The sequence below is a fragment of the Argopecten irradians genome, chromosome 1, assembly GCF_041381155.1.
Source record: "Argopecten irradians isolate NY chromosome 1, Ai_NY, whole genome shotgun sequence".
Taxonomy (NCBI): Eukaryota; Metazoa; Mollusca; class Bivalvia; order Pectinida; family Pectinidae; genus Argopecten; species Argopecten irradians.
In genome coordinates, this window is record NC_091134.1 from 17,607,897 (window position 1) to 17,625,387 (window position 17,491).

General features: G+C 43.6%; 1 protein-coding gene across 1 annotated transcript in view; it reads right to left on the reverse strand.

Moving 5' to 3' along the window:
* The window catches only part of LOC138319385 (uncharacterized), a 44,716-nt gene that overhangs the window by 7,540 nt on the left and 19,685 nt on the right, over window positions 1–17,491 (reverse strand). The window contains exon 2 of the mRNA XM_069262489.1: window positions 4,872–5,042. Coding sequence (XP_069118590.1) covers window positions 4,872–5,042 — 171 coding nt within the window. The remainder of the gene's footprint in view (window positions 1–4,871; window positions 5,043–17,491) is intronic.

Consider the following 17,491-nt stretch of genomic DNA (forward strand, 5'->3'; position numbering starts at 1 on the left):
CAGGTACTGTCACCTATACTTAAAATAGCATTGTTAACACAGGGGAAGGAGAGGTTTGTAGAAGGGTGGGGCTACAGGTACTGTCACCCACACTTAAAATAGCATTGTTAACACAGGGGAAGGAGAGGTTTGTAGAAGGGTGGGGCTACAGGTACTGTCACCCACACTTAAAATAGCATTGTTAACACAGGGGAAGGAGAGGTTTGTAGAAGGGTGGGGCTACAGGTACTGTCACCCACACTTAAAATAGCATTGTTAACACAGGGGAAGGAGAGGTTTGTAGAAGGGTGGGTCTCTTGTACTGTTACCCACACTTAAAATAGCATTGTTAACACAGGGGAAGGAGAGGTTTGTAGAAGGGTGGGGCTACAGGTACTGTCACCCACACTTAAAATAGCATTGTTAACACAGGGGAAGGAGAGGTTTGTAGAAGGGTGGGGCTACAGGTACTGTCACCCACACTTAAAATAGCATTGTTAACACAGGGGAAGGAGAGGTTTGTAGAAGGGTGGGGCTACAGGTACTGTCACCCACACTTAAAATAGCATTGTTAACACAGGGGAAGGAGAGGTTTGTAGAAGGGTGGGGCTACAGGTACTGTCACCCACACTTAAAATAGCATTGTTAACACAGGGGAAGGAGAGGTTTGTAGAAGGGTGGGGCTACAGGTACTGTCACCCACACTTAAAATAGCATTGTTAACACAGGGGAAGGAGAGGTTTGTAGAAGGGTGGGGCTACAGGTACTGTCACCCACACTTAAAATAGCATTGTTAACACAGGGGAAGGAGAGGTTTGTAGAAGGGTGGGGCTACAGGTACTGTCACCCACACTTAAAATAGCATTGTTAACACAGGGGAAGGAGAGGTTTGTAGAAGGGTGGGGCTACAGGTACTGTCACCCACACTTAAAATAGCATTGTTAACACAGGGGAAGGAGAGGTTTGTAGAAGGGTGGGGCAACAGGTACTGTCACCCACACTTAAAATAGCATTGTTAACACAGGGGAAGGAGAGGTTTGTAGAAGGGTGGGGCTACAGGTACTGTCACCCACACTTAAAATAGCATTGTTAACACAGGGGAAGGAGAGGTTTGTAGAAGGGTGGGGCTACAGGTACTGTCACCCATACTTAAAATAGCATTGTTAACACAGGGGAAGGAGAGGTTTGTAGAAGGGTGGGGCTACAGGTACTGTCACCTATACTTAAAATAGCATTGTTAACACAGGGGAAGGAGAGGTTTGTAGAAGGGTGGGGCTACAGGTACTGTCACCCACACTTAAAATAGCATTGTTAACACAGGGGAAGGAGAGGTTTGTAGAAGGGTGGGGCTACAGGTACTGTCACCCACACTTAAAATAGCATTGTTAACACAGGGGAAGGAGAGGTTTGTAGAAGGGTGGGGCTACAGGTACTGTCACCCACACTTAAAATAGCATTGTTAACACAGGGGAAGGAGAGGTTTGTAGAAGGGTGGGGCTACAGGTACTGTCACCCACACTTAAAATAGCATTGTTAACACAGGGGAAGGAGAGGTTTGTAGAAGGGTGGGGCTACAGGTACTGTCACCCACACTTAAAATAGCATTGTTAACACAGGGGAAGGAGAGGTTTGTAGAAGGGTGGGGCTACAGGTACTGTCACCCCACACTTAAAATAGCATTGTTAACACAGGGAAGGAGAGGAGGTTTGTAGAAGGGTGGGGCTACAGGTACTGTCACCCACACTTAAAATAGCATTGTTAACACAGGGGAAGGAGAGGTTTGTAGAAGGGTGGGGCTACAGGTACTGTCACCCACACTTAAAATAGCATTGTTAACACAGGGGAAGGAGAGGTTTGTAGAAGGGTGGGGCTACAGGTACTGTCACCCACACTTAAAATAGCATTGTTAACACAGGGGAAGGAGAGGTTTGTAGAAGGGTGGGGCTACAGGTACTGTCACCCACACTTAAAATAGCATTGTTAACACAGGGGAAGGAGAGGTTTGTAGAAGGGTGGGGCTACAGGTACTGTCACCCACACTTAAAATAGCATTGTTAACACAGGGGAAGGAGAGGTTTGTAGAAGGGTGGGGCTACAGGTACTGTCACCCACACTTAAAATAGCATTGTTAACACAGGGGAAGGAGAGGTTTGTAGAAGGGTGGGGCTACAGGTACTGTCACCCACACTTAAAATAGCATTGTTAACACAGGGGAAGGAGAGGTTTGTAGAAGGGTGGGGCTACAGGTACTGTCACCTATACTTAAAATAGCATTGTTAACACAGGGGAAGGAGAGGTTTGTAGAAGGGTGGGGCTACAGGTACTGTCACCCACACTTAAAATAGCATTGTTAACACAGGGGAAGGAGAGGTTTGTAGAAGGGTGGGGCAACAGGTACTGTCACCCACACTTAAAATAGCATTGTTAACACAGGGGAAGGAGAGGTTTGTAGAAGGGTGGGGCTACAGGTACTGTCACCCACACTTAAAATAGCATTGTTAACACAGGGGAAGGAGAGGTTTGTAGAAGGGTGGGGCTACAGGTACTGTCACCCACACTTAAAATAGCATTGTTAACACAGGGGAAGGAGAGGTTTGTAGAAGGGTGGGGCTACAGGTACTGTCACCCACACTTAAAATAGCATTGTTAACACAGGGGAAGGAGAGGTTTGTAGAAGGGTGGGGCTACAGGTACTGTCACCCACACTTAAAATAGCATTGTTAACACAGGGGAAGGAGAGGTTTGTAGAAGGGTGGGGCAACAGGTACTGTCACCCACACTTAAAATAGCATTGTTAACACAGGGGAAGGAGAGGTTTGTAGAAGGGTGGGGCTACAGGTACTGTCACCCACACTTAAAATAGCATTGTTAACACAGGGGAAGGAGAGGTTTGTAGAAGGGTGGGGCTACAGGTACTGTTACCTATACTTAAAATAGCATTGTTAACACAGGGGAAGGAGAGGTTTGTAGAAGGGTGGGGCTACAGGTACTGTCACCTATACTTAAAATAGCATTGTTAACACAGGGGAAGGAGAGGTTTGTAGAAGGGTGGGGCTACAGGTACTGTCACCCACACTTAAAATAGCATTGTTAACACAGGGGAAGGAGAGGTTTGTAGAAGGGTGGGTCTACAACAGGTACTGTCACCCACATACTTAAAATAGCATTGTTAACACAGGGGAAGGAGAGGTTTGTAGAAGGGTGGGGCTACAGGTACTGTCACCCATACTTAAAATAGCATTGTTAACACAGGGGAAGGAGAGGTTTGTAGAAGGGTGGGGCTACAGGTACTGTCACCCACACTTAAAATAGCATTGTTAACACAGGGGAAGGAGAGGTTTGTAGAAGGGTGGGGCTACAGGTACTGTCACCTATACTTAAAATAGCATTGTTAACACAGGGGAAGGAGAGGTTTGTAGAAGGGTGGGGCTACAGGTACTGTCACCTATACTTAAAATAGCATTGTTAACACAGGGGAAGGAGAGGTTTGTAGAAGGGTGGGGCTACAGGTACTGTCACCTATACTTAAAATAGCATTGTTAACACAGGGGAAGGAGAGGTTTGTAGAAGGGTGGGGCTACAGGTACTGTCACCCACACTTAAAATAGCATTGTTAACACAGGGGAAGGAGAGGTTTATAGAAGGGTGGGGCTACAGGTACTGTCACCCATACTTAAAATAGCATTGTTAACACAGGGGAAGGAGAGGTTTGTAGAAGGGTGGGGCTACAGGTACTGTCACCTATACTTAAAATAGCATTGTTAACACAGGGGAAGGAGAGGTTTGTAGAAGGGTGGGGCTACAGGTACTGTCACCTATACTTAAAATAGCATTGTTAACACAGGGGAAGGAGAGGTTTGTAGAAGGGTGGGGCTACAGGTACTGTCACCTATACTTAAAATAGCATTGTTAACACAGGGGAAGGAAAGGTTTGTATAGAAGGGTGGGGCTACAGGTACTGTCACCTATACTTAAAATAGCATTGTTAACACAGGGGAAGGAGAGGTTTATAGAAGGGTGGGGCTACAGGTACTGTCACCACACTTAAAATAGCATTGTTAACACAGGGGAAGGAGAGGTTTATAGAAGGGTGGGGCTACAGGTACTGTCACCCAACTTAAAATAGCATTGTTAACAGGGGAAGGAGAGGTTTGTAGAAGGGTGGGGCTACAGGTACTGTCACCTATACTTAAAATAGCATTGTTAACACAGGGGAAGGAAAGGTTTGTAGAAGGGTGGGGCTACAGGTACTGTCACCTATACTTAAAATAGCATTGTTAACACAGGGGAAGGAGAGGTTTGTAGAAGGGTGAGGCTATGGGTACTGTCACCTATACTTAAAATAGCATTGTTAACACAGGGGAAGGAGAGGTTTGTAGAAGGGTGGGGCTACAGGTACTGTCACCTATACTTAAAATAGCATTGTTAATATCGGGGAAGGAGAGGTTTGTAGAAGTTGTGAGGCTATGGGTACTTTCACCCACACATTGAGTGTAAACTACCTACCCTTGTGTTGTGGGCCTTGAGTGTAAACTACCTACCCTTGTGTTGTGGGCCTTGAGTGTAAACTACCTACCCTTGTGTTGTGGGCCTTGAGTGTGAACTACCTACCCTTGTGTTTTGGGCCTTGAGTGTGAACTACCTACCCTTGTGTTGTGGGCCTTGAGTGTGAACTACCTATCCTTGTGTTGTGGGCCTTGAGTGTGAACTACCTACCCTTGTGTTGTGGACCTTGAGTGTGAACTACCTACCCTTGTGTTGTGGGCCTTGAGTGTAAACTACCTACCCTTGTGTTGTGGGCCTTGAGTGTGAACTACCTACCCTTGTGTTGTGGGCCTTGAGTGTGAAACTACCTACCCTTGTGTTGTGGACCTTGAGTGTGAACTACCTACCCTTGTGTTGTGGGCCTTGAGTGTAGCCTCGTTGGGGTAGGCCCTGTCACACAAATGACACTGGAACTGACTGTCCACCAGCTTGTCATGATTCCTTATATGGTGTTGTAGATTGGAAAGCTGTGGAAAGGCCCGGTCACATCCTTCTAGTGGACACCTGTAGGGCTTCTCACACCTGTAAACAACACAGGTAAAAGGTAATCTACACAGATACAGATTCAACAACACAGATAATCTTTACAGATAGAGAGTCAACGCAGGTACAGAGTAAACAACACAACAGAGTAAACAACACAGGTACAGAATAAACAACAACACAGGTACAGAGTAAACAACACAGGTACAGAGTAAACAACACAGGTACAGAATAAACAACAACACAGGTACAAAGTAAACAACACAGGTACAGAGTAAACAACAACATGGGTACAGAGTAAACAACACAGGTACAGAGTAAACAACAACACAGGTACAAAGAAAACAACAACATAGGTCGAGATTAAACAACAACACAGGTACAGAGTAAACAACAACACAGGTATAAAGTAAACAATTTCACAGGTACAGAGTAAACAACAACACAGTTACAGAGTAAACAACAACACAGGTACAAAGTAAACAACAACACAGGTACATAGTTAACAACACATGTACAGAGTAAACAACAACAAAGGTACAAAGTAAACAAAAACAGAGGTACAGAGTAAACAACAACACTGGTACATAGTAAAAAAACAACACAGGTACATAGTAAACAACACATGTACAGAGTAAACAACACATGTACAGAGTAAACAACAACACAGGTACAGTGTAAACAACACAGGTACAGAGTAAATAACAACACAGGTACAGAGTAAATAACAACACAGGTACATAGTTTACAAAAACACAGGTACAGAGTAAACAACAACACAGGTACAAATTGAACAACACAGGTACAGAGTAAACAATGACACAGGTACAGAGTAAACAACAATACAGGCAATATTACATATAAATTTGAAATGAGTTGTTCACAATGGTTGGCTAGCTTTTATAGATAAAAAAACCTTTGTGTATTAGCATTTCTACATCTATAATCCTTTTGGATATAGAATTTAAATTCTTTATCAAGATCGCATATACATGCACACAAAGACAAGTACAAATCTACAAAGCAATTAGATATAAGGGCATCAACCTTTACTATGTAACCTTGATTGAAGGTCACGGTATTTCATTAACAAACTTCGGAGCCAGTTACCAACCACCTATAAAGACCAATGGCTTAATGCACACTTTTTGAAGCCAAAAATCAACACCATTTGAAACCATTTGAAGTGTGTATGATGACCAGCTAGGCTAAAAACACGATTTTTTTTTTCTTTTTCTGCCGAATGGTCTTGATAATAAGTTTGACAGGTTACTACATGTAAATATGTATATAAGCTAAATATAAGGCAATACGCCATTCACTTCAGTAAAATACATAATTACTAGTTGATTTGCTGCATTTTATTCCAAGGTCACTGAAGGACATTGGGCAGTCTTGTAAAAATTACTGATTTCTCCAAAACCACTGGCACAAGTCTTCCATTTCTCTCTTTTGGAATCCTAGAGACTGAGTTAGAATTCTCTACATGTCTGGCACCACATGTACTAATACACAGAAAATTGTTTACAGTTATTTAAGAGCAACTTTAAAAGACATGAAGCCTAGGAAAATTATCTTTAAAATAGAGTAGAAATAAAACTATAAGCTGCCATTCAGAACGGTTCGAACAATCCCAAAAATCTCTCAAAACTAATCAACATAAATATCAACTGATATGACAGGCAAAAAAAATTAAAAATCCAATATTCTATTTCACGTAAATTTAAAACTTCTTAGAAAGTAAATGGATTCCAATACAATAAATTTAAAATGGAAATTTTGCATTTACAAATTTGAAAACAAAATGCAGATAAAAAAAAATGACTTTCAATAAACATTATATTTTGTATCTTGAGAAGATTAGGTAATTCTACCGTTCCGAATGCTTCCCAGAACTGTCAATTCTATTCATCATACACATCAGTTTTTTCTCCCATTAGCTAAGAACTTGTTCTACTTCAGTTGAAATATTTCAAAATGATTTGTCTATATGCAGAAATTGCAATTTTTTTAAGCTACTAATTTTCCAAATCCCATCAAGAAAATGCATTCTGCATATGGTATCCACTTTTAATCTTAAGTAGCATTTCTACGAAAATCAATAAAAATTGTAGCAATATCTTGACATTCAGCCAAAATAAATTGGAAAGGCGAAATTATCCAAATAAGAAATATATTCATACATGGGCTTGATGCATTCTTACAGGAGTAGAGATTTTTCTGTTTGCAGTAAAATACCATCATTTTTCAGTTAGGCTACGCTACCCTTGCTGTAGTAGAAGCCATCAAACATGTGGATTTTTTTAATAATCTGATCCTTAAAAATGCATAATTTTAAACTGTATGAATCATTTATTAAGTAAAGTACAGTGTAACTACCAGAAAACCTATAGAAAGGTTTGCACTGGAAAATTAAGCTTCAATTTTCAGGATGAAGGAGACAACGAACTGTTATATAAATACTCAATTTTTTTTAGCTTTAATGTAGCTTTATGGTATAAAGACTCCTAAGCAAACAAAAATAAGAAGAAAATTGCCATCGACATGGTGATTTTTATAGCAATCTGGAGACAGAATGATGATGAAATATCTACATCCTCTGCTAACCCTGAACTTATATTGCACTTACTCCATTGCAGGAATTGAAATAAACCTCAAAACTTGATGTCTTACACAATTGGATAAACTAAATGTTTAAATGAACAAATCTTACAGACTTAATATCTGAACGCACAAATTTGAAAGACATTTTATCTAACGTATAAACTAAATTTAGTGCCTTAATGAACATTAATTGGAAAGACTTGATGATGTCATTATACAAACTTGAAAGTTTTGGTGTCTTAAAGTTATGCTGTAAACCAATTTTCTTTCGTAGTTATTATATTTCGCGATTTTCATTTTAAAACAATTTCACGAAGATTAACATTCGCGGATTTAAAGTGAATAGACGGGCAAAGAAAAGCAGTCTAAATGCGTTCATTGGCCTTCCAAAAGTTCTCACTTATTAATACGACGGTCAAGTTATGCTTAGTTTCCCAGTTCTGACCATTAAAGTAAAGAAAAGTTGAAAGCATTGAAAACGAGGCTGCGTGGAAATGTAACCACGGACATAGTGAGCCGGGAGGACGTTTTAGAATTCCCATACTTTGAATTAATTTCTTCGTACGCAGACAGATTTTGGCGAGAGATTTTATTTTTCTATTTCACAAGAAATTATTCTGGATACATTCACACCATTTTTACCGACTTTAGCCATCCTTGCCCGACTGTTCACTTTATCAATCGAAGGCTAATTCCTATCAATATTGATCATTTGCGGAGATTAACTTTCGTAAATTTACTTCAATCCCGAAATGAGCAAAAGTAAATCACATACGAATGAAAGTTAATTGGTATACAGTATGTGACACTAACTAAGAGAAATTTTGACATGATATTTTTTGACTAATTTGGAAGATTGGTGTCTTAATAATTAAACTTGTCAATTTGGAGTTAAAAGAATAGAGACTTGGAAGAATGAATGGAAAATACATTCAAAATCATTTAAATTATTTGGTGTTAAAAGAATAGAGACTTGGAAGAATGAATGGAAAATACATTCAAAATCATTTGAATTATTTGGTGTTAAAAGAATAGAGACTTGGAAGAATGAATGGAAAATACATTCACAATCATTTGAATTATTTGGTGTTAAAAGAATAGAGACTTGGAAGAATGAATGGAAAATACATTCAAAATCATTTGAATTATTTGGTGTTAAAAGAATAGAGACTTGGAAGAATGAATGGAAAATACATTCACAATCATTTGAATTATTTGGTGTTAAAAGAATAGAGACTTGGAAGAATGAATGGAAAATACATTCAAAATCATTTGAATTATTTGGTGTTAAAAGAATAGAGACTTGGAAGAATGAATGGAAAATACATTCACAATCATTTGAATTATTTGGTGTTAAAAGAATAGAGACTTGGAAGAATGAATGGAAAATACATTCACAATCATTTGAATTATTTGGTGTTAAAAGAATAGAGACTTGGAAGAATGAATGGAAAATACATTCACAATCATTTGAATTATTTGGTGTTAAAAGAATAGAGACTTGGAAGAATGAATGGAAAATACATTCACAATCATTTGAATCAAATTTCAGCGATGTTGATCATCTTACACTTGCATCAGATTCAAAATCTAAATGTTTGAAATGTGCAGACCTGCCCAGACATTTTACAAGGTAATGATAGCCCCCAGGCAATGTTAACAAGTCATGCTCAGTCAAATGTTTGAACTTTTAAAGTCATGCTCAGTCAGATGTTTGAACTTTTAAAGTTGTGCTCAATCAGATGTTTGAACTTCATAGATCATTGGGCTCAAGGTTAGATATGCATTCTGCTTTTGAATCAGAAAACATGATTTTCACTTTTTATTTTATCGATGATCAATCACAAAAGATTGAATTAGTGTATTAGCATAACCAATTAACACTAGACAATGTTGTTATTCGTGTAAAAGGAGCGGGTCAATATGGCATGTACATAGTGTTAAATATGGTCTTCTTCACCTCCGTGACCTAGGGGTGCTTCCTGGATGGGTCACTCAACAGAAATGTCTATTTTCCCCTGTTCTTCTACACAAGTATTTGAAAAATATAGAATTAAATTAATGACAAAGTATAAGAAACCAAATAAATGATGATGCATATACAAGTATAACGTATGTTTCATTACAACATCTTCAAGTTATGAAGTTATAGCTAGTCCAGTCAAGAAAAAAATGATGAATAATCTGATCAGAATATAGTCTACTTTTTAATAAAATCCTTTCTTATACTTTGTTCTTTTATCCTTCTTTTGTTATGTGTGGTATTACGCATTGAGGAGAATTAATCGATGCACCGAGTCCGTCTTCAAACAACTTTTGCTGAGATGAAGAGCAATCAAGTTTGTCTAAATGAATGACCTTGACCTAAATTATAAACTACAATAGTAAAATTTCTCATTACCAAAAAAGGCTTTTGTTATCCGCAAGCAGAATGCTGAATGCTTCAGGTTCAGCGGCATTAATTTTATTCATAACAATGACCTTGACTTCTTTTAAATTCAAATAACAGGGTCAAATATACAAAAATATCATTAGTACACGTATAAATGTATTTTGGAATTAAGGTGAAAGTGAAGGCCAAATAGTTCCATGTTGCATACGAGATAATCTTTGATAACCTTCAATAAGCAATATGGTGGTTTTACACACAGATGACCACAAAGAGATATAATGTACTATATATTTCATATAGCTAGATGTAACTCAAAAACTAAAAAAAAATTCCTTCTGTCTAGTCTCCTTTATCACAAACACAGGCTTTGCTATACAAAACTCTACCTGTATGCAGATATGCGTACAAAGAAATATGTAAGATTTTATGCCGACTGCTTTCAATCCAGAGAGATTTTTTCTGCAGAGATAAAGTATTCAAAAATAGATCTGTAGGGAGAAACTAGAAAGAAAAAAAATTGAAAAACTTCCATTTCATCTTAATTTTTGCACCTGTAATCTGGTATGTGAATGCAGAAAACCTGCATCTTACTTGTGTAATTGAAAACAGTTATGGGTAACAGTGATAATGTGTGCCATACTTTATCAGAGCTGACTGCATGTCGTTAAAAATACATTTAAATGCAGCTCCCCGAAATACCAGAATACATGTATTAAATCCTCCGTGGCTGCCTACATTATATTGCAGTCTTAACCCTCATCAGAGTTTTTAAATACCCAAGCGATAATATTTTTCTCAACCACAATAATCATTATTCAGAACTGCTGCGAAATAAAAAAAAAAACTTCAATATTATCTAACACTTCATGGGATATGTCTGTCGTAAAGTTTTGTACACAGAGAAAAACAGGAGGAATATGAAGAGAGCAGGATTTAATCTGAAAAAGTCTGCAAGACATAAATACCCAACATGCATTGATCAAAGCTGGACAGGACGGGACGCGGTGGGACGAGGTGGGACAAGGTGGGACGGGACAGAAAAGGCGTTGGAAATACTAACGGTATATCCTTCTCATTTCATGACAAAGGCATACAAAAGTAGTGGTTGAAGGCGTGTATGGATAGAAAATAAGATTAAAATCTGATGAATGTCGTTTGACATTTTATTTTGAATCGTTTCCTTTCATCCTCGCAGAGGATCCATCAAGGTTAAATTGATAGAAGGAAGGGCACATTTGACATACAAGATGGTAGCCAGCCCAGAATATAGGTGGGAGAAACTGGAGTATGGAGGATGGCAGCGTATTCCATCAGCGCAGCACTTTTAATCATCGAGCCCTCATACACTAATGAGTATTTATTCATATTTTACTCATACCCTAACAGTTTTTGCAGTAATATTTGGTATATTGTTTTATGAGAGTACAGCTTTAACATGATGGCTAATTGCCTTGTCAGTGTTACAGCTGATTTATAGCATCACCAAATTATGGCTTTCTATTTTTTGAAAGCAATTCTTCATAAAATTATTTTGCAAGAAATAAAGAGTGTGATTTATAAATATTCAGGGCAACGAAACGTTGACACATCACAAACACATCATGGATCTCCTCTACGTAGTAAAGAACATTCATAGAAAAACAGATGACTACAATCTGGGAAAAATACTAAATTCAATTATAAGGTTATTAGAATATTCTATTGCGACTGCAAAATACCAGTTTATGCAGTGTTCATGAATATCAGGATCACAATAAAAAAAAATATTGATGATAAGTTAAATCAATATACCCTATGTACTGACAACTGACGTAGAACTGTCCAATGGCTAAGTGGTATGTGTGACTTTGACATTGTCCCACATGACGTAGAACTGTCCAATGGCTAAGTGGTATGTGTGACTTTGACATTGTCCCACATGACGTAGAACTGTCCAATGGCTAAGTGGTATGTGTGGACTTTGACATTGTCCCACATGACGTAGAACTGTCCTGTCATCCAGTCAGTTACCAGCTGTTACCAAAAAAAAAAAAAAAAACAAAAAACCCCCCCCCCCCCCCCCCCCCCCCCCCACCCCCCAAACCAGACACCCCCCACTCCCCCCCCACCATGAAAAGTGGAAAAACCAAAAAAAAAAAAACCACCACCCCACCCACCCCAACAAAAACCAATCAAACCCCCCCCCCACACCCCCCCAAAAAAGAAAGTGGTACAATCCCCCCCCCCACACCCAACCACTCCCCACCATGACCCCAGAAGTGGTACAATGTCACACCACCCCCCAAACCACCAAAAACCACCCCACCCCCCAACCCAAAGGAGAGATAACACAAAATACAACCCCCCACCCATAAACCCCACCACAAACAAACCCCAACCCCAACCCAGAGTGGAAAGTGTGGTACAATGTCCCACCTTAACCCCCCCCCACCATGACCCAAAAAAAAATACAATGTCAGACACCTAACCACTCCCACCATGACCCAGGAGTGGAGAGAGAGTGGTACAATGTCAACACCTAAACCAAACCCCCACCCACCCCAACCCCCAGACACCTAAAAAAGTGGATGGAAGAAAAAAAAAACAAACCCACAAAAAAAACCCACCCCCCACCAAAAAACCCAGGAAAAAAGAGAAAGTGGTACAATGTCAACACCCAACCACTCAAAACCCATGACCCAAAAGTGGAAAGTGGTACAATGTCAACACCCCCCCCCCCACCCACCCAAGTGGAAGTGGTACAATGTCAGACACCCAACCACCCCACCATGACCCAGGAGTGGAGAGAGAAGTGGTACCAAAAACCCAAAAAACCCATGAAAAAGGAAAGAAAAAACCCCCCCCAAAACCAACCCAAGTGGAGAAAAGTGGTACAAAAACAACCAAACCACCCCCACCATGACCCAGGAGTGGAGAGAGAGTGGTACAATGTCACACACCCCCCACCCCCCCCACCAAACCCAAAAAAAAAGAGAAAAAAACAACCCCCACACAAAAAAACCACCTCAGCCACCCCACCCCAGTGGAGAGAGAGTGGTACAATGTCAGACACCCCCCCTCAGCCAAAAAAAAAAAAAACCCCAGAAGAGGTACAATGTCAGACAAAAAAACCACCCCCACCAACCCCCAAGAGAGAGAACAATGTCCATAAACCACCCCCCCCCCCCCCCCCCCCACCCCCACCCCCCCCCCAGAAACAATACAATGTCCCCCCCCCCCCCCCCCCCACCATGACCCAGGAGTGGAGAGAGTGGTACCCCCCCACCAAAAAACCACCAGCCACCATGACCCAACCCCCCCCCCCCCCAGGAAACACAAGTGGTACAATGTCAGACAAAAAAACCACCCCCCCACCCCCCCAAAAAAACAAAAAACCCCCCCATGACCCCCCCCCCACCAAAACCCCCCCCACCAACCCAAAGTGGAGAGAAAGTGTTAAAAATGTCAGACAAAACCACTCCCCCCCCATGACCCCAAAAAAAACAATGTCAAACCCCCCCACCCCCACCCAAAGTGGAAGAAAGTGGTACCCCAACAAAAAAAAAACCCAACCCCCAAACCCCCCCCCCCCCCCAAAAAAAAAAAAAAAAAACACCCCCCCCCAACCACCCCCCCCCCCCCAATAATGGTACCCCCCCAGACACCAACCACCCACCCCCCCCCCCCCATGACCCCCAGGAGAAACCCCCCCCCCCCCCAAAAATAACCCCCCCCCATGTCACCCCCCCCCCCCCCCCCCCCCCCCCCACCCACCCCCCCACACAACCCCCCCCCATGACCCAGAACCCCCCAGTGGTACCCCCCAGACACCCCCACTCAGCCACCAAAAAAAGAAAAAGTGGTACACCCAGACACCCCCCACCCCCACCAACCAACCACCCCCCCCCCCCCCCCCCCCCTGAACCATTCCCACCATGACAACGAAAGACCCCCCCCCCCCCCCCCCACCCCATTCAGTCACTACCCCCCCAGGTAAAAAATAGTGGTACAATATCAACACCTGTACCACTAAGTCAAAAAAATTAAAAATTTTAAAAAATGTAAACAAAAAAAAAAAAAAATTTAAAAAAATATTTCCCAAAAACCCCCCAATAATATCTTGTTTCAAAATTTAACCCCCCTTTTAAAAGAAAGAAACCCCCCCCCAAAAAAGTCCCCCCCCCCCACTTAGACCCTAGGGTTGTACCCCCCCCCCCCCCCCCCCAGAATTCCCCCCCAACACTGAAAAAAAAGAACAAAAAAAAAAATAAAACACAAACCATCTGGCTTTACAAAATTTGAAGTCACCTGAAAAAATACAACACCCACCCCCCCCTAAAAAAAAAACCACCCAGTTGGTATCAAAAAATAAAAACCCCCCCCCCCCAACAGCAAAAAAATTTTTACCCCCCCCCAAAACATTATTAAAAAAAATCCTTTAAAAAAAAAAAAAACTATCAAAAAAAAAAAAAAGCCCTAATGAAAACCCCCCTTGTAAAACACAACAAAAAACTTACCAATAGTACCCCCCCCCCCATTTTTACAAAATGTCTTTGATAATTAAAAAACTACCCCCCCCCAACCCCCAAAAAAAATACCCATAAAAAAACCCCCCCCCCCCCCCCCCCTTACCCCCCCCCCCCCACCCCCCCCCCCCCCCCCCCCCCCCCACCCCCCCCCCCCCCCCCCCCACCCCACCCCCCCCCCCCCCCCCCCACGCTCCTCCCCGCCCCTCCTCTCCCCCCTCCCCCACCTACGCCCCTCGGCCCCCCCCACCCCCCCCACCACATCCCCCTTCCCACTACCCACCCACCCTGCCCCCCCCCCCCCCCCCCCTCCCCCCCCCCCCCGCCTGCACACCCCCCACCCCCCCCACTACATCCTCTTCTCACACCCCTCTCTCCCAACCCCCACACACACCACGCTCTGCCCACCCCACTCCCCCCCCCTCCCCACAAAAACTATCCCCAAACCCCTCCCCCCCCCCCTCACACCCCTCCCTCCCAATCACCTAGACAACACACCTAAACAACCCCCCAACAACCCCCCACCCACCCCCCCCCCCCCCCCCCCCCCCCCCACCCCCCCCCCCCCCCCCCCCCCCCCCCCCCCCCCCCCTCCCCCCCCCCCCCCCCCCCCCCCCCCCCCCCCCCCCCCCCCCCCCCCACCCCCCCCCCACCCCCCCCCGAAACAAAAGTACAGACCAAAACTTATTTTTTTTCTCCCCCCCCCCCAAAATTAAATTGAAATTCCAAAACCCCCAAAAACCCCCCCCCCCTACTTAAACATGTACTAAACCCCACCCAATTAATTCCCCTTGTCCCCCCCCCCCCCCCATGAAAAAAAAAAAACCCCCCCCCCAAAAACTAGGTAAATAAACTCAACCCCCCCCCCCCCCTTTTTATTTCAAACCCCCAAATTATTACAAATTAAAAAAACAGTAAAACAAAAAAAAAACTTCCCCCCCCCCCCCCCCCCCCCCATCAAAACCAACCCCCCAACCCCCCCCCCCCCAAGCATTTTAAAAAAAACCCCCCCCCCCCCCCCCCCCCCCCCCCAAAAAAACCCCCCCCCCCCCCTCTTAAGTGACCCCCCCCCAAAAAATTTAGGCCCAAAAAAAAAGGGGTTCTTATAAAACCCCCCCCCCCCCCAACCTGTTAACACATATTACAAACCTTAAAAAAAACCCCCCCCAATAAGTTATACCCCAACCCCCCCCCCCCATGTTCACCCCCCATATTTAAAAATATTAAACAACCCCCATTAACACCAAAAAAATGCAAACACTTAAAAAAACCCAAAAAAGGCGTGTTCAAAATGGCCCCCCCTTGCCCCACCCCCCCCCCCCCCCCCCCCCCCCCTCCCCCACTCGATAACACAACCCACCCCACCCCCACAATCCCAAATAACCCCCCCCCCCCCCCCCCCCCCCCCCCTTAACACCCCACTACCCAAAACAACCCCCCCCCCCCCCCCCCCCAAAAAAATCAAGGTCACCCCCCCCCCCCCTAAAACCCCCCCCCCCCCACCCCCCCCCCAGTACCCCCCCCCCCCCCCCTGAACATAAAAATCCAAACCCAAAAGTTTGAAAAAACCAATTTTTCCTAATATCTGACCCCCCCCATCCCCCCTATACCATGTTTGTAATAAAAAAAAAACACCATGTAAACCCAAACCTTATAACCAAATTCCACCCCCCCCCCCCCAGGTTCATCCAACAAAACTGTAACAAAACACCCCCAAAAAAATAAGTTAAAAAAAAAAATTTTTAAAAAAAATCCCCCCCCCCAAAAACGAACCCCCCATTTGAATAAAGTGTAAAACCCCCCCAAAAACCCCCCCCCCACAGTAACCCCCCCCCCCCCCCCCACAGTTAAAAAAAAACCCCCCCCCCCCCCCCCCCCCAATGCCAAAAAACAAAAACACAAAAACCCCCCCCCCCCCCCCCCCCCCCCCCCCCCCCACCACACACCCCCCAAAACCCCCCCCACAGGTTACCGAGGTTTTTACCCCCCCCAAAATACACCCCCCCCCCCCTTACAACCAAGTATGGTACACTTAACACCCCTATAAACACACATATAAAAACCCCCCCCAAAACCACCCCCCCCCACCCCCAAATGAATAATGTAGGTATGTACCCCCCCCAAAAAAAAAAAAAAAAAAAAAAAAATCGTCCCCCCCCCCACCCAACTGTATTTAAAAAAAGGTTTATAAACAAACTGTACCCCCCCCATACCCCCCCCCCCCCCCCATGAACCCCCCCCTACAAAAAAAAAAATTAACCCCCGATCCCAAAATACCCACCCACCCCCCCCCCCCCATTAAAAAAAAACCATATGTATTCCCCCCCCCCCCCAGGTTTACCCCCCCCAAAAAGGTGTTAAAAAAAAAACCCCCCCCCCCCCCCCCCAAAATTGAAACGAATACATCCCCTGACCCAAAAAAAAATGTAAAACCCCCCCCCCCCCCCTTGTAAAACCCCCAATTGTGACCCCCAAACTTATTACCCAATAATGGAACCCCCCCCCCCCAAAGTACAAAAAAAAACCCCCCCCCCCCCACCCCCCCCCCCCCATGTCCCCCCCCCCCCCCCCCCCCCCCCCCCCCACCCCCCCCACAAAAAAAAAAAAAAAACCCCCCCCCCCCCAAAAACCCCCCCCCCCCACAAAAAAAAAACCCCCCAAAAATACCCCCCATCCCAACCCCCCCCCCCCATCCCCAAAAAAAAAAAAAAAAAAAAAAACAAACAAAAAAAAACCCCCCTTCCCCCCCCCCAAATCCCCCCTAAAAAACCAAAAAACACAAAAAAAAACAAACAAAAAAAAGGTGTACTTTTTTTGCGGTTACCCCCCCCCCCCCCCCCCCCCCCCCAAAAAAAAAAAAAAAAACAAACCAAAAACCCCTAATGTATCCCCCCCCCAAAAAAACCTTTCACCAACCACCTACCCCCCCCCCCCCCCCCCCTCTATATACCCACCATCAAAAAAAAACAAAACCCTTTACCCC